The sequence below is a fragment of the Ovis aries genome, chromosome 16, assembly GCF_016772045.2.
Source record: "Ovis aries strain OAR_USU_Benz2616 breed Rambouillet chromosome 16, ARS-UI_Ramb_v3.0, whole genome shotgun sequence".
Taxonomy (NCBI): Eukaryota; Metazoa; Chordata; class Mammalia; order Artiodactyla; family Bovidae; genus Ovis; species Ovis aries.
In genome coordinates, this window is record NC_056069.1 from 2154674 (window position 1) to 2172895 (window position 18222).

General features: G+C 48.8%; 1 protein-coding gene across 1 annotated transcript in view; it reads left to right on the top strand.

The window, feature by feature from the left end:
* Positions 1-18222, top strand: part of DOCK2 (dedicator of cytokinesis 2) — a 473410-nt gene that overhangs the window by 439613 nt on the left and 15575 nt on the right. The window contains exons 42-46 of the mRNA XM_042233648.1: positions 3192-3273; positions 4626-4710; positions 5424-5510; positions 10755-10931; positions 12816-12899. Of these exons, the coding sequence (XP_042089582.1) occupies positions 3192-3273; positions 4626-4710; positions 5424-5510; positions 10755-10931; positions 12816-12899 (515 nt within the window). The remainder of the gene's footprint in view (positions 1-3191; positions 3274-4625; positions 4711-5423; positions 5511-10754; positions 10932-12815; positions 12900-18222) is intronic.

Sequence of the window (18222 nt, forward strand, 5' to 3'; positions counted from 1 at the left end):
TACCAGGGTTATTTGCAGGAGGAAATGTAACCAGCGGCAAAGCTGGCTGGTTACACATGTGAGTTTGGTTACAGGCGAGACATGGGATTAGTACTAAGGCCCTGCTACGTGGATATCCTGGTATTGAACAACCATGTGGCCTTTTAACTCACGGTGGGAGAAGAAGCATCTGTTACTGGGCCGAGTCATCATACGCAAGCCTGATTCAGCTCCAAGAATCAGGTGGAGAGGGAAAGGGCTGACATTTGCTCTGTGTCCTCTTCATGCCATGCAAAAGACTGAAGGTTTTGTAACTAGATTTTTCTAATCCCCATAAAGGCTTCCCTGGTGGCTCAGTAGTAAAAAAAAAATCTGTCTGCAATGCAGGAGACTCAGGTTTGATCCCTGGGTCTGGAAGATCCCCTGGAGAAGGAAATAGCAACCCACTCCAGTATTCTTCCCTGGAGAATCCCATGGACAGAGGAGCCTGGTGGGCTACAGTCCACAGGGTCACAAAAGAATTGGACACGACTGAGTGGCTAAAAGCCGTAACAACCCCAATAAAACTCTATTAGGTGGGTATTAATTGTCCCTATTTCATAGAGAAGTACATGCAGCAGAGAGGTAAGGTGGTTCGCCTAAGAGTACGAAGCTAGTTAATGATGCAGTTGAGATTTGAACTCCAAGGTCTGTCTCAAAGTCTGCATTCTTTCTATAATGCCATCATTTTCGTTTAAGATTAATGAACAGTGTTCTCTATTAACTATTGTAAAGTGATGGCATGCCAGGCATTTTCATGCATTGTTTCATTTTATTCTCATAACAATCCCATGAGTTGGGTATTTTTACTCTCTGCATTTTGCAAATAAGAAAAATGAGGCTTAAAAATGTAAACAGCTGGCACAAGGTCTCAGAAATTGATGGAACTAAGATTGAACCCAAGTGTGATTTTTGCAAACTCTGAGCTCTTAACGCTCCGTTCTGTTGCCTTCCTGTGTTGCATGACAAGACCTAGTGTCTTCTCACGTAGGTACCCAAGTGGGGGAAGTCACTTAACAGCAAAGGTCTCTTGGGTGGGTGTCTCCTGTTCCCTACCCACCCCTCTGCCGTTTAATGCGTAGGGAGCAGGTGCAGCCATGCAGCCTACTGGACGTGGTTGGAGGGTGATGTCACTGGCTTCTTCAGGCAGACTTACATGAAGGACCAGATGGGACACATTTTAGTCTCTGTGGACCGCGTGTCTCTGTCACAGCTCCTCACCTCTCTTGTGCTGGGGGAGCCCCATGGGTAGTACATAAATGGATGGGTGTAGCTCTGTCCCAATAAAACTTTATTTATGAACACTGAAATTTAAATTTAATAGTATCACGTGTCACGTAATACTCTTTTTTTTCAAATATTGAAACTATAAAAGCGATTAGCTAGGAGCCGCACAATAACAGGCAGTGAGCCGGATTTGACCAGAGGGCTATAGGTTGCCAGTCCTGCCCTAGACTTAATCCAGAAAGAATTCCCTCCCAGAGAAGGCTGTTTGCTGTAGAGCTTGAGATAGAAATTAGTTTTCCTGAATATTATGCGACTTCCTCCAGTCAGGCTTATTCATTTATATTAAGCATTGCTCCGTCTTGCCCTCTCCTCTCATTGTCTCTGCCTCTGAATCTCTCTTGATGTCTCTCTACCTGTGTCTTTCTGTCTGTCTCTTTCTGAGGGACTCTCACTGAATGTGGAAGTGCTCTTCAGCAGTAAAACAGTTACGTCCCCAGCATGTTAGCACAGAGTGAGTTTACTGAGGAAGGGAGGATTGGATCTAACCTGGAAATGCATTCTGGCCATTTCTTTTGTGTGAAGGAGTCCCAGCGCCTGCATCAGGAAGCTCCCAGTCTGGTGGGGAGGAGACTGAAAGGAGAGACGAGAGTTCTGTGCTCAGACGCAATGCCGTGGAGGGCCAGGAAGGAAAGGGGCACCTGGCTGAGGGTGGACTGAACTTCACGGTGGCATGGAGAAATCGTCTTAGCAGAGGGGACAGTACCATCTGTTGCATACTCGGAAATAACGGTGGGAAATGGGTTGGAATCCTAGTGGAAGATTTGAACAGTTCATATTCAAAATTGGCATATTTGAATGCCAACAAGAGGAGTTTGTGATTTCTTAATTGGCAGAAATGTCAGGCTCAAGGGAAGAGTTTCCAAGCCAGGGTGGACCTCAGGTAGAATAGAGGGAGGAGAGAACCTGGATACCGGAAACGAGAGGTGGGTAAGGAAGCCACGGAAGCCGGGGAAACGGAAGCAAGGTTCAGGGGTGGGACCGGCGATGGCTAACCTTGTTTATTTTGCTGCGTGATTGACTGACAGTGAACAAAGGTCTAGAAGAGGCGTGACAGAAGTCTGGCACACGTGATAACTCTTCGGTAGCCCGTGCCCATGGCAGGCATCAATCACGGAGCTCTTTCCCACTGGGCTTGGACACGGCCTTATATCCCTGCCCCAGGCAGTTGCTCTCAGAGTGCTAGACGGCATGTATTCACCTGCTCTAAAGCAGCGCTTCTCAAACGGGGGCGTGCATGTGCCTCACCTGAGGAGCCTCCAAAACGCAGACTGGGACTCATTAGATCTTAGGTGGGCCCCGGGAGTCACCGTTTCTAACAAGCCCTCAGGTGATGGTGATGCTTCTGCTCAGTGGGGAGCACCAATTATAGGCAACGAACCCTGAGCTTAGGGTTACAGACCCAAATACAGACTGTTGCTCTGTGCTCACAAGCTGTGTGACCTTCACTGTGTTGTTCAGCTTCTTTGACCTTGATGTCCCTTTCTCTGGAAAGTATGATTAACGTTAACAGCGGTGGTCAATGGAACTAGGGAGATGAAAGGAGACCGAGAGGAGACATTCTCTGCAGTCAATCAAGAGCTATGAATGCGTTAGGTGTTACTCTTGTTCATGACAGTAGTATAGCAAAGATTAAGGACTGTTAATACTAACCAGCTGTTAGCAGAGGCTGAGCCCTCGGACAGGGCTGCAGCTCTGATAAGGACCACGGTGACTGCCAAGTGGTCACGAGGACCTAGCATCTTGAGGTTTGCCACTCATTAAAAACTTGGCCCCAGAGGACTGTCCTGGGGGGCGGGGGGGGGGTCTTAGCTGGGACCTGCTGTGCTGGGAACTGCCCCCCCACCCCCGACCAACATGTTGCGAGCTCTTAACTACAGGAATTGCAGACATCCAGTGTTTCACTGTCCAGCCCGTCTTGGATGAACACCCGAGGTTCAAGAATAAGCCGGTGCCTGACCAGATTATAAAGTAAGCCCCTCAGTTCAGGGGAAGGAATGTGGGGAGGAACATTCTGTGAGGCTGCCAAGCAAGCAGAGCCGGTGGGAGGACAGGCCTTGGTACCCTTCTGTCTTAGCCTGTTTTCCATTTCCTTCCTGGAAGAAGCATCACCCCCATGAGCCCTCTGGGCCCTGCCCCTGGAAGGCTAACACCAGGCGTGGCTGGGAGGATGAGGGCGGGCTCACCCTGCAGCCAGGGAGTCCTCAGGAAGCACCGATGGGCTTCTCTGACTGGGACGTGGAGAGCCTGTCTCTCAGGATGGTGCCGGAGTGGCTCCAGGAATCCACAGCCGGAGAGTGTGGGCGACAGGGACGATGCTCGGGCTGAGCACTTTCTCCGGAGGGGCATCTTTTCGGCGCTTGTGAAGGTTGTGTACTCACAACGGATGTGTCCACACTTTGATTTAAAGGGTACGCTAAGGGAGGTCCCCCAGTGGTTAGGACTCAGTGCCGTCACTGCCAAGGGCCAAAGGTCAATCCCTGCGCAAGGAACTAAGATCCCACAAACCAAAAAATTTAAATGTAAAGTAACATAAAGGAGGCATTGGAGGTAGCAGCATGAAGACAAGATGGATCTGTTTAATACCAGAAGCCAAGGTCAGGAGTGAGGTGGTGAAGCAGAAGGTCTGTGGGATCTGTGGGCAGCAGGTGCCCAGTCTAAGCTGTCTGGCTCACCCCCCTTAAGCCCAGGTGCCCAGTTTCACACCTTGATTGCCTTTGGAAAGGCTTCTTCTCTGGGAGGGCCTGTCCGAGCAGGAGCTCAGTTGTGAGAGGAATGGCCTGCTCCTTGGGGGAGAAGTGGTCTCATGCTAGGGAGGTAGGGGGACAGATGTAGCTGAGTCTGCATCTCAGCCTTCCGTCCCCACCTCAGTAAGGCACCCTTGGGCAAGGGATGACAACCACACAGCCAGCACCGTGCCCTGCTGGCTCTGATGCTAGAACAGCCCTAGAGATTCAGGAAGACTGATGGGGTAGGGGTGGGGGCATAGCTAAAGGAATCCTTAGAAGATACCTCTGGGCCATTAGTCTAGGACCTTGGATGTATCCAGATCCTTCATTGAGATCATAAGAAACAATGGCCCAGACACCAATATGTGTATTAATGATAGAATTTCAACTTTGGGGGTACCCTGAGGGGTGCTATGTTCTTATGAGGGCATACGACTGACGAGCTTCTAAATCATCTTAGAAAGAAAGCCTGGTTTTAAATGCTACAGCGAGGGCTCTACCAGACCTAGAGTTCACTGCGGAGGGCCTCCCTGGACAGTGCAGGGTCAGGTCAGGTTTCACTCTCAGGAGCCTCAGCCTCTTCCTGTCTTGCAGCTTTTACAAATCCAACCACGTGCAGAAGTTCCACTACTCCCGGCCAGTGCGCAGGGGGACCGTCGATCCTGAGAACGAGTTTGCCGTAAGTGTCTCCTCTCCCCTGCAGCAGCCACGATCATTCCCCTGGGCCTCTGTACCAGCCAGAGCATGCTCCTGCAGCATCATAATGGGAGGGCCTCTGACCCAAACCCACAGGAAGGAGCCTGGCTTCTGCTGGTATGATGACACCCGCCTTCCAGGCTCTTCTGTGGGGTTTGTCGTCTCATTTCTTGAGCCTCTCCACTCTCCATGTAACGCAGGCCTGGCGAGAGCCCCTGTCTGCCTCGGGGAGTTCACAGTCCCCAGTGTCCCTGTGTTTCCCAGGACCTGTCTGCTATTCCCAAGGGCTAAGGCTGGCACAAGGAGCCAGCTCCAAGTCTCTCTCCGCTCTTTCCCTTCAACTGTGATTCTTCATGTTTGGAGGTGGGGGGCGGCTCTGCCCCTTTAAGAATATGATGATTGATTGCTATACACACACCCAGAAAATGCAGGTGAATATATTCAATTGTGCCTAAAAATTATGCCTGTTCAGAGACCCAGGTTAAAACATACTGAACCTAAATCTAGGGAAAATGTAAACTTCACATTGGGAAAGGATTCTTCAGGGTAAAATGGGGGTGTGTTTCTGGATCCTGTAATTTTTCATTCTGATTCCGGGTGGATAGGAGGCCTGGGGGCCTGGCTAGGTCCCAGCTCTGCTGGTCAGGTTTCACAAGTGTGTTGCTTTCCTGCCCCTGCCTCCCTCCAATGGGACAGTCGATGTGGATCGAGAGGACCTCCTTCGTGACTGCATACAAGCTTCCTGGCATCCTGCGCTGGTTTGAGGTGGTTCACATGTCCCAGGTGAGTCTGCCAGCCTCAGGAGTCTCCTGGGACCGGGAGAGGGCAATGCCTTTGTTAAAAGCCGCTGCAGAAAGGAAAAGTGAAAAAGTGTTAGTCGCTCAGTCATGTCCAACTCTTTGCGACTTTATGGACTGTAGCCCACCAGGCTCCTCTGTCCATGGGATTCTCCAGGCAAGAATACTAGAGTGGGTAGCCATTCCATTCTCTAGGGGATCTTCCTGACCCAGGAATTGAACCCAGGTCTCCTGCACTGCAGGCGGATTCTTTACTGTCTGGGCCACCAGGCGGGACTCCAGGAACTCCAGTGCAGGAAGGGACGTGAAGCAGCATCTAGTTTACCTGCTTTCAGATTAATTTTTAGCATCCGATAACTTTTTTCCCTGGAAAATGAAAGGTACCATAGAATCCAGTAATAAACTTGATGAGCGGGGAGCTTCTGTGGCTGGTACAGATGAAGCAGAGGGCCTGGAACTCCATGGACACATTCAGCTCCTCATATTCTCCCCCACAGCAGTTGTTTGGGAGCCCTTTGCAAATCCCGCTATGAACTCGTTTTAGAGTTGGATGAACTAAAGCTCGGAGAAAGGAAATCATGCAGGGCAAAGCTCTGACTACAACGCAGATGTGTGAACTCCATGTATTTGCTCCACATATAGCATGCATTTTGCTTCATAACTCACTTCAGGGTCTCTATGTTCTCAGATAGCTAAGGATCTTGCAGCTCCCAGCAAGGGGAACTTGAGAAGCAGGGGTGTATTCAGGATATCTTACTCACCTATTCATTCATCAAATGTTTGAGTTCCTAACACATGTCAGGCAGCTGGAGATTTTACAGTGAAGCTTACATTCTAGTGGTGAAGACACTAAAAAAGTCTGAGTAAATATATACTATGTCAGGTGGAGAAAACTACTCTGGATAAAATAAAAGAGAAAGGTAATGAATGGGGGTTATTTTAAATAGCATGGAGAGAGAAAGTCTTCTGGCTAAATGCCTTTTGAGCAAAAGCCTGGAGGAAGTGAGGGAACTATCTGTGCAAATATCCAAGAGATGTGTGCAAATATCCAAGAGAAGCACCTTCTAGCAGAGGGAACAGCAAGTGCAAAGGCCCTGGGGCAGAACAAGCTCACGTCTGGATCGGAACAAGTGAGGGAGGAGTAGCAGTGGTCTGCTAGCAGGTCATGTAGGACCTTGTAGGCACCATAAGGTCTCAGGCGTTGCCACTGGCTGAACTGGAGCTGCGCGCACAGGAGGGACACGGTCTGACTGACATTTCCAGTGCTGTTTGATAAGCATTGAAACCATCCCCCTTCAGCCCTTAAGGCCCACACCCCCAGAAGCCAGGTGACCCTCCATCTCTTTTACACAGATGTGGCCCAGACCTTAGTAAAATATAATAACGATGATAACGTCAACAGACTACCAAGCATGTGCTAAGCTGTTCATAGGAGTGACCTCATTTAAACCCCTCCACAAGTGCAAGGTAGATGTTCCGTTTCACAGATGAGGAAACCCAGGTACTGAGTGAGTTAGTGGATTGTTCAAGGTTAGTAAAAGAGATGAGGTTTGAGACTTCCCTGGTCATCCAGTGGCTAAGACTCCGTGCTCCCAGTGCAGAGGGCCTGGGTTTGATGCCTGGTCAGGGAACTAGAGCCCACGTGCCTGCCGCAACTAAGAGTTCACGTGCCACAGCTATGACTGAAGATCCAAGTGCTGAAACTAAGACCCAGCATGGCCAGAAATGAATAAACTGACCTTTTTTTTTTTCTTTTTTTAATAAAAGAGGTGAGGTTTGACTTTAACTTCTTAAATCAGGCATCTGGATAGAGTCACTCTCTCCTTCCTCAGTGTGTTTGCAACCCACCCCAGAGTTAGTGCCCTGGAGAGGAAGAAACGACACATGACCTTTATGCAGGGGACACAGTGGTGTGTGATAAGCTCGGAGAAGTGTTCCAGGAGCTGTGTCAAGGGCTTTCTAGCATTATTCTATTTAATCCCACAAAACCCTGTGAAGTACGCTGTTATGATTAATCCCATTTTTGAGGTGAGGAATTGGAAGCTTTCCACTAAGCTATGGTCTCTACCCGTTGACCCTGGCTGTGCCTTCTCCTCTGGTGGGCTCAAAGAGGCACCTCTGTTCATCACTGTCCCCACGGGGCTGTCAGCAAACTGAGGGGATCCCTCCTGTACTCCCTGCATGCCCCGGCCCCCTCTGCCAGGGTATCTCGCCTCCTGATGGACAACGTAACTTGTCTGTATGTTTCTGTTTAATATCTATAATTTTGCATATAGTAACATTAGAATATAAGCTCCACTAGGCTGTGAGCTCCAGGAAGACAGGTTTTTGTCTATTTTGTTCCTGGCTGTATCTCTGAGTGCAAAGAATAGTCCCAGACACATAATTGGTGCTCAAGAATAGTAATTAAGTAAATTCATCAGCCCGTCACTCAATTAATATGCAGAAGCCTATAATATCTGAAATGGTTACTTTACTTTATGAACTCATGATTCTGAAATTAGGAAGGAAATAGTCAACCTTGACTGATACCCCCCTGATAGAAGTGGTTGGGAAAGCCTCCAAAAAGTTGACCAGAGGAAATTTGTCTCTATTAACCTCCCTCAGTTGAGTTACAAAGAATTAAGGATGTTTCAGACACAACAGTGTCATGCCTGCTGAGTGAATGCCTCTCCAGACATTTGTTTTTGCGTTACAGAATTTGTATCTTGTTCTTGGTGGTTTCTTTCATGAACTGCCGTGACTATAGTACAGTTTGTGCGGAGAGTTGTTTTCTGATGGGATTCAAGTGTAAGTCTTGCTTATTGAGAGTTCTTTCCTTGTTCTTGGTCCTGAGAATATTTAATCTTTACAAGAAGTTCTGAGCTGGGGGTCAGAGGCCCAAATTCAACCTAGTTATTAAGAGGCTATGATGTTGGATAAACACAGTGTATCTCTGGCCTTAGTTTTCATCATCTGTAAAGTAGACATGAAAAAGCTATGGAATTTCATGGAAATTCTCTGGCTGTCCACCCTTTCACTGCCAAGGGCCCAGGTTCAGTTCCTCATCATGGAACTAAAATCCCACAAGACACAGTGTGGCCAAAATAAAAGATGAAACTATGGAGTTTCCGAGCTGAAAGACACTCTGAAGGTCTTTTAATCCAAGAGCTACAAATCTAAATACCTTCAGAGCCCAGGAAGATACTGTAAATATGTGAAATGGTCAAACAACAGGCCGTGGGAGAAGCTGCAGCAAACTCCTTCAGGCTGAATTAATTTCTAAAAACATTAGAACTCATGTGCTGGCTGAATGACAGGCCCAGTCCCAGTTTGACCTACAGATCTCCAGTGTGCAAACCCTTCCCTAGTTTCCATCCATTGGGATTATTTTGCATAAAGCTAAAGCCCGAAGATGGAACTTGAACTGCCCCGTGATCAGTGACGGATGTAAGTTGTAGTAATAATGCTTATCTCATGCAGCTCAGAGGATTTCTAAGACAGACACTGGACCGTGGGTTGCAGCTTGTAGGACACGGGCTGCTGCCCCCACCAGGCTGAGCAGCCTTTCCCTCCAGCTCCCCTTTGCGTGTGTGTGAGTGTGCGTGTACATGTGTGCGCATGCGTGACAGCGAGTGGCAGTGACACACAGAGGCAGCCTGCTCGCAGGACCATCTTCAGAAATGTCCAGAGACAAGGAGAGTGGGCGAGGAGGCTAGGATTTCCCAGGGATTTAGGGAAATAGTTTAGAAAGATGACCGAGAACGTGGCTGTGAATGCCGGGCCTGCCCCTCTCGAACGCTCAACAGTGACAGAAACTAGCCGATGCGCTTTGTAAAGAGCGCTGCTGTGAGTCAGGTGTTGTATTGTCTGAACTACCCTTTGCTGTGTGCTCATGAGGCAGGCCCTGTAACACCACCGTTTCAACAGACAGCAGCACTTAGGGCCCCCTCCTCCAGGAGGGTTTCTCAGGTTTCCTGACCATTCCCTCCAGCGCCCACCCGCCCTGCCAGTGAGTCTTCCCTTCTTAGGACGGATGCTGTTCCTTGTCCTAATGTCTACAAGAGGTAATAATAATTACCATCAGCTACTTTTTGAAGTAGATATTCTTCTCATTTTACCAAAAAGTCAACTGAGGCTTGGAAAGTTTAGGAAACTTGCCCAAGGTCACACAGATAGGAAAGCTGGCTGAGATTTGCACTCATTTTTAATTTGCTTAGTTTAGTTCAGGGGTCAGGAAGCTATGGCCTATGAGCCAGATCCCACCTGCATTTATTTTGGTAAACAGTTTCATTGGAACAACCACGCTCACTGATTCTCACACTGTTTGTAGCTGGTTCCTTCCTACAGTGGCAGTGTTGAGTTGTTGCCACAGACAGCATCTGGCTCTGTCACAGAGAAAGTTTGAAGACTTATTTCCTGTTTTGCCTAGATCCTATGCTCATGGGAACCACGGTTTTGCCAGTTAGCGCCTAATGCCACTGTTTGCTGAGCTGTGCCCAGTTCTTCAGTGGTGTCTGACTTTGAGACCCCATGGACTGTAGCCCTCCAGGCTCCTCTGTCCGTGGAATTTCCCAGGCCAAGAATACCGGAGTGAGAAAGAATACCCTTTCCTCCTCCAGAGGATCTTCCTGACCTCAGGGTTGAATCCTTATCTCTTGCGTCTCCTGAAGTGGCAGGCAGATTCTTTACCACTGTGCTACCTGGGAAACCCAGCGTTCTATTTATCTTGCTTTTTAAGAGGTATTGAAAGGGTGTTTAGTTTTACCTCCCAGCTAAACGAAGCCTACGTTGGAACAGTGACCCGCATATAACAAGTCTCGGGACCTGATGTGGGCCTGGCCGGTGATTGTGTCATCAGCTGCTCTGGCCTCCAGCTCAGGGCTCACATGTCGTGGGTGCACATCCAGTGCCGCTTGGGTTGAGTGGGAGTGTCTCTCACCAGGTAATAAGAGGAAAAAGCCTGCTTGGAGCACATCCAACCACTGAAACCCCAAAGAGTGCCTGCCACTGCCTACTTCATTTCCCCAGGGAAATCTTATTCTCACTAAGCAGAAATTCAGCTTGTCGCTTCCCCAGACAGCAGACGGCCCCCAGGGCTCAGTAATTACCACGGGAGCCTGCTACAGCCCCTTGGGGAACATTGCTTCATTTGAATTCCAACCCCAGAGGAAATCAATCCCAATAATTATACCTGTTTTTAAAGCAGCCTGCTCAGGCCCTTTCTTCTTGGTGATCTTGTTTTCAACAGACCACAATTAGCCCTCTGGAGAATGCCATCGAAACCATGTCCACCGCCAATGAGAAGATCCTGATGATGATAAACCAGTATCAGAATGATGAGACCCTCCCCATTAACCCGCTCTCCATGCTCCTGAATGGGATCGTGGACCCTGCTGTCATGGGAGGGTTCGCCAAGTATGAGAAGGTGAGGCGTCCCCTCTCCTGGATGGGACAGGGCGGTGGCAGGAGGGTCCTGGGCAGAGAGCTGCTATCACTCATCTCATGCAGCCATCTGTCCCTCAGAAGGGCATGGCAGGTGTTCAGGCCTCAGGCGCCCCCAGAGTTCCCACAGCCTGACCCTCATCTGCTTCCCTCCCTCGATGCCGCGCTCTGTGTGGTGCAGGAAGGAGCAGCACTCATAGGCGTCCCTTATCCCGCTGGGCACACCCAGGTGCCTCTGTCAAAGAGAGACTCTGGGACGACCATGATCCAGACCAGGAAAGTCAGGACCCACCAGTCAAAGTCTGCGCCACTTGTGAAAAGTCATCTCTTCTACAGATGATGGGAATGACCTCTGCAGATGGGAAGAAGTGAAACCCAGAATCTGTGCAAATCCAGAAGGGATGGGAGATCAGCTCCAGAGAGTTCGTATCTAGATACTCCAGTCATAAGGTCCCTCTAGAAATCTGCACACGTTTCAGCCACAGATTTCATTTTTGAGCCTCATGGTGTCCATGGCAAAAAGGGAAGGGCCATTGGTTATAGGAGTCACATTTTCCACTGGAGGAAGATAATTATTCAGTAACGGTGTGGGGTGGGGGTGGGGCACAGCTTTTCCCAGCACTGAGATAGAATAGAAAGTTTTCTTTGGTTTTCAGCTATCAGTTCAGTTCAGTTCAGTCGCTCAGTCGTGTCCGACTCTGCGACCCCATGAATTGCAGCACACCAGGCCTCCCTGTCCATCACCAACTCGCGGAGTTCACTCAAACTCATGTCCATTGAGTCGGTGATGCCATTCAGCCATCTCATCCTCTGTCGTCCCCTTCTCCTCCTGCCCCCAATCCCTCCCAGCATCAGAGTCTTTTTCATCGAGTCAACTCTTCACATGAGGTGGCCAAAGTATTGTAGTTTCAGCTTCAGCATCAGTCCTTCCAATGAACACCACAGTTCAAAAGCATCAATTCTTTGGTGCTTAGCTTTCTTCACAGTCCAACTCTCACATCCATACATGACCGCAGGAAAAACCATAGCCTTGACTAGCCAGATCTTTGTTGTCAAAGTAATGTCTCTGCTTTTGAATATGCTATCTAGGTTGGTCATAACTTTCCTTCCAAGGAGTAAGCATCTTTTAATGGGATGCGGAGGGAAAAATGGTCAACTCATTCTCAAAAATCTCCTGATGAATTTCTAATTAACTTTTCTATGTCATCCATTGATGTAAGACTAAAAATACGACACAATAGTATAATTCAGGGACAGTAATTCCAGTCAGTCCTTGCAGTTACCCTTGGATACCCCATACAATCATCACTGGTAACCCTCTGTACATCCTTGAGGGGTGATAAGAGGTGTCTGTATATATGTGCACACACTGAGCACGTGAGCCCAGAAAAAGTTGGGCTGCCAAGGTCCCACACCGTAGGGAGGTGCACTGGAAAGACCGTCGGGTGAAATTCCTTACTGAGGTTTTTCCCATGGGACAATGCGTTGAACTGCAGCAGAAACCCCTGCAGGATTTCCTAACACATGGTTGCTGCTACCCCATCCCAACCCCAGAGGTTCTGATTCAGTCAGCCTGGGTGGAGTTTGTTCAAAGGTGATGCTACTGGTCCAGAGACCACCCCCCACCACCTCCATCTAACAGCTGTTTCCCTGGGGTTTGTTTGTGACCCTTTCCCAATAGATACTGATCTGCACCCTGGGAATAGGTGACATGAGTCCCCGAGCTCCCTGACTGCTGCCCATCTACATAACAGTGGCCTCACTCCTGACCCTTTCAAATGGAATCCTCTGCCAGTGCCAGAGAGATGTGTTGTGGGGTTCACGCCAAAGGCGCAGGAAACCCCCAATGTCTTGTCTGTCTTCCCAGGCCTTCTTCACTGAAGAGTACGCCCGGGAGCACCCGGAGGACCAGGACAAGCTGACACGCCTCAAGGACCTGATCGCCTGGCAGGTACAGCAGAGCTGGCCTGGGGAGCCCCGGCCCTGGCCCTCCTCTGCCCTTCCTGGCCAGCTTGCCCTCCACTGACCCCAGGCGGGTATGGCCTGGCTTTACTTGTTCTCCTGCCCCTTGGTTTTGGACCTTTCCTCTGACTCTGTCTTCACCTGAGCAGGCACATCCCGGAAGTAGGGTGCCTCAGGGCACTGTGCAGAGGTGCTGCGCTGCTGGGTGTTGAATTCAGGAGGCAGCCTCTCCCAGTGGGACCGAGATGAAATCCAGGCTCCCGCACACCTCTCACCACCACGCCCTGCACCCAGCACCCACCAATCAGATAACGGGAGACTCCAGCCCCCACCCCCATCTCTCCTCCTTCTAAGGCTGACCCAGTTCATCACAGTTAATGCTCAGATGGATACCAGGTTTCAAAAATAATCGAGGCCTTGGTTTGGTTGGTGGGCTCAAAGGTGCTCGCCTTAGCACCTGCCCTCCACACCAGCTGCTCAGCCCCTGGCAGTGCAGCCCCCGGCCTCGGACAGACTGCTCCTCCTGCCTGCTCTCCCCTGCTGCCTGCGTGTCCTTCGTCCACCCGTCCCCTCCCTGCACCCTGTCGCCCCCGTCCCTTCCCTCCACATCTCCTCCCTGTCTCACTCTGCACCGCCCTCTGTATTTCTCTCCTGACAGCTCTTTGCTCCCGGGCTCTGTCTCTGACCCGGGCCCCTCTCTGCCGCCCCCCTCACACCTCACTCCTGGCTCTACTTCCCTTCTGCTTCTCTCTCCACTGCCCTTCCTCCTTCTCTGCTTTTTCTCTGGCTCCCTCTCCTGGGTTTTCTCTTCCTCCATCTCTTTCCCACTCCCTGGAGAAGAAACAATTCACAGACCCCTCTCCAGAGGTGTTCAGAGGACCAGGCTGCTAGTCTGGGCCTGCAGCACCCCTCCCCAACACCTCCCTGCTCTCCATGGACCACCCAGCACCCAGGACCCAGGGTGAGCTCCAAAGGGCGCGCTGGGGGCGGCGAGCAGGGCCAGCCCTCCCTTCTTGCCAGTCACAGAGCAAAGAAAGGCGAGCTGTTGTGGTGGGGAGTTTTTGTGACTCCAGGGAAATCAGGAATGCGAAGCGTTGGGTGCAGCCTCTCTTCTTAAAATAAGAATTCCTAATTCAGGTCCTTCTCTGCCTCTGCCAATTTATGCAAAGTGAGGCCTTAAAAATGAACCGCCAAGGGCTGTGCAGTACACTCTCCTAAGTGCATTCTGTGTGTCTGCAAGTTTCTCTCCCTGCTTGCCTTGTGAAACCCGGTCATCCCCAAGGGCCCCAGCTCTTGAGGTCACCGTGTCCTTTAATGCTCAAGTAATGATGCCCAGCTTGGGAAGCAGGTAGCCTCGACCTTGGTTGGCTTCCTGCTTCCGTTCTTTCTGGAGCACCCCAAGGAGGGCAGAAATGTCATACGAATTTGTCTGCTTGTCGGGTGTCATTCTCAGTCCATGTTGTTGCCTGGGCCTCTGCTGGGTGGGCCTTATCCCCTGGGAGGGGACTCTCTGGGCCATAGCCGCTGCACCCAAAGTATGGCCTGGATTGTGGCCTCACAGTGCGGCCGATACCAGGCTGTGCCTTCTAAGGACATTTTTCCAAGGAAGTGAAGTGAAGTCGCTCAGTCGTGTCTGACTCCATTAATAAAGGGATACCACAAGCAAAGAAGGGAGAGTGAAGCATGAATTGGATGTTACGGCCTCTGAGAGCCCTTGGCTAGGCCTCCTCCAACAGCACCCCCTGGTGGAGAGCGCGTGCCCTCACCTTAGCACCAGCCCCACCTCCTCTGCCAGATTGCTGATGGAAAGCCCAGCAAAGGGGATTGCCCTGGACCACGTCCCTCCCACTCAGAGGCCAGCATCCTAGATACTCGGAAGACGCTGCCCTGCTCAGGGTGAAGGTGGCCTTTCTAACATTACCCACAGCAGATTAGTTCTTCCTCCTTCATTTCTTTCCATTCATTCTTGGAACTTACATAATCTGCACTGAGCTCCAACTGTGTGCCAGGCCTGGACCCACTCCCCGCCTCCCCTCTTGAAGCTTAATTATAGACTGGCTCTTGGTTTGGCAAAGCCAGATTCACTCTGGATTTTCTCAAAACACAGGATCCTTGGAGTTCAAAGGGGGCTGTACCTGTACCCATGGCAACACACCAGGAGCTAGAAGTGCACAGTATATGATGGGTTCAGGATTCCATGGGTTTCAAGATTGATCGCTTAATTTATTTCTTTGTAAAGATTTTTCTCTATATTTATCGGCATGGAAAGATGTCTATAGTGCATTCTTCTTGTAAACATGTTATGAAGCATTACATACAAAGAAGCAGACCCAACAAAACTACACAACACGTGGATTTATCACCACGTACACCTGTGTGACCACCCCCCGATGGAGGCCCAGAATTCCTCTAGCACGGACGCCTCTCCTGTGCCTTCCTGTGGTCGCTGCCAGCTCTCCCCGAGGTCGGCTATTACCCTGCCTTTACAGTAACTATTCACTTGCTTTTTAACAATAGTTTTCAACCATCCAGGCACTCATTTCTAACCTTTTCCTGATTTTTGACCTCTGTATAAATGGGATCACATGGTACACAATCTTCTGTGTCTAACATTTTGTTTAAAGTTATGTTTTAAAATTGATTAATTTTATTATACAAGGCCATTATTTATTCATTTTTATTGATGTATATAATAATCTATGCAGCTGGACTGTATAACTATGCCAGGAAGTTTTGTTTTGTTTCCTTTTTTAACTGATGGAGATTTGGGGTGATTTCAGTTTGAGGCTGTTTCAAGTAGTTCTGTTCTGAACATCTTCGTATGTATCTTTTTAGCACAAACATGCTCAATTTCTGTCAGGTATATTCCTAGCTATGGAGTTGCTTGGTTATAATAGATGAGAATATCTGGCTTTAGTCAGTTCAGTTCAGTTGCTCAGTCGTGACCAACTCTTCGTGACCCCATGGACTGTAGCACGCCAGGCCTCCCTGTCCATCACCAACTCCTGGAGTTTACCGAAACTCATGTCCATTGAGCCAGTGATGCCATCCAACCATCTCATCCTCTGTCATCCACTTCTCCTCCCATCTTCAATCTTTCCAGCATCAGGGTCTTTTCCAGTGAGTCGGTTCTTCACATCAGGTGGCCAAAGTATTGGAGCTTCAGCTTCAGCATCAGTCCTTCCAGTGAATATTCGAGACTGATTTCCTTTTGAATGGACTGGTTGGATCTCCTTGCAGTCCAAGGGACTCTCAAGAGTCTCCTCCAACACCACAGTTCAAAAGCATCAATTCTTTGGCGCTCAGCCGGCTTTAGTAGATAATGGCACCCTTCTGCAGATTAGTCTCGCCTATTTCTGAACGTCATAGAGATGGTATAATACAGTGTGTGTCGCTGTGTCCATCTGGCTGCTCTTTTTTTCAGCGTAATGTCTTTGAGAGTCATCCAGGATGTTGCATGCCGGAGCAGTTTTCTTTTTGTTGCCGAGTGTTCGCCATTGTGTGACTGTGGCAGTGGACGAGTGACGTGCCCGTGGGTCTCGCGTTCTCCTGCTGGCAGTGGGTTGTTTTGGGCTTTGCGTAGTGTGGGAACAGCCGTGTGAGCATTCTTGCTCGTGTCTCTTGATGACAGAAGTGATCAGTGCGCTCCCTCTCTGTGCAGCAGCGGGAGTGCTGGGCTACAGGCTCATCTGTGCTTGACTGGATACTGAGAAACAGTTTCCCAAAGTTGCTGAGCCAGTTTACACTCCCACCAACAGCTTCTGTGAGCCCGCATATCCCCACATTCTACTGACACATCACACTGTGATTCTCTACCTTTAGTCTCTCTGAGGGTATCTCAGTTTAATTTTCATTTGCGTTTCCTTTCACGAGCAATGGTGTTCATCACATTTCCCTGTGTTTATTGGCTAACTGAATAACCTTTCTGTGAAATGTTTGTTTAGATCTTTTACTTATTTTACTAACTGAGTTGTCTTTTGTTAATAATTCAGAACAGTTTCTATATGTCCTGGATATGAGTCATTTGCCAAATATGTGTCTTTGGCACACTGCAGTCTGGCACATTGTAAATATCTTTGTTCAGTCTGCGGCTTGTCTGTTCACTTTCTCAATGACGTATTTCTGAAGAACAGCAGTTTGTAGCTTTCATGAGGTCCAATTTATGAGATTCTCAGTGATTATCACTTCTGTGTCCACTTGAAGACCGACTGCCCAGATCGTGATGGTACTCTGCTGCTTATTGGGACATGCTGTGGTTCCGTGCTGTCCTCTTACGTATATGGCTGATGTTGACTGACATAAAGTAAGGGGTCTGTTAGTCTTCTATACAGATTTTGAGCTGCTCCAGCACCGTTGTTGGAAAGGCGATGATCTCCCCCCACTTTGACATAAACTGATCATATGCGTGTCAGGCTGTTTCTGGGCTTCCTGTTCTATCCCTTCGGTCTTTTTGTCCACGCTTGCACCGGTTCCACTCTCTTTCTAATCACTGTAGCTTTATAGTCGGTCTTGAGATCTAGTAGTGAGAGAACTTCCATTTCTTGTGCAAATTTGTCTTGCTCTTTCTCTTCCTTCATATTTCCATATAAATTTTAAAATCAGCCCATTTTTAAACACCCCAAAACACAGAGATTTTGATTAAAATATATTAAATATATAAACTAATTAGAGAATTTTTGTCTTCTTGATATTGACTCTTCTAATATAGGAACATGGGATCTCTGTCCTTTTCTTCAGTCCTTTAATTTCACTCAGCAAGTTTGGTCGTTTTCATAGTAAAAATATTTCACATTTTTATTAGACTTGTTTTTAGGGATTTGATATCTTTAACTAGCATAAATAGTATTGCTTTTAAACTTTTTTCTTTTTGTTTGTTAGTATAATTACATTTTTTAAACATGTTTACATTGTATCCAGTAATCCTACCAAATTCACTTAGTAAGTCAAGTCATCTGTACATTCTTTTCGCTGTCTTACAGATACAGTCATGTCATCTCTAATATAAAATGTTCTACTCCTTCTGTTCCAGGCTTGTACGGCTTAGTTGTTTTTCTTGCCTCTTTGCACTGATGAGTGTAAGAAGAGGGGGAGAACATCTGTCTCCCACATCAGGGCGTTCCATCAGGGCAAGGGCCCATAGTTCAGAGTGGGGCGTTCCATCAGGGCAAGGGTCCATAGCTCACAGAGTGGGGCGTTCCATCAGGGCAAGGGTCCATAGCTCACAGAGTGGGGCGTTCCATCAGGGCAAGGGCCCATAGCTCACAGAGTGGGGCGTTTCATCAGGGCAAGGGCCCATAGCTCACAGAGTGGGG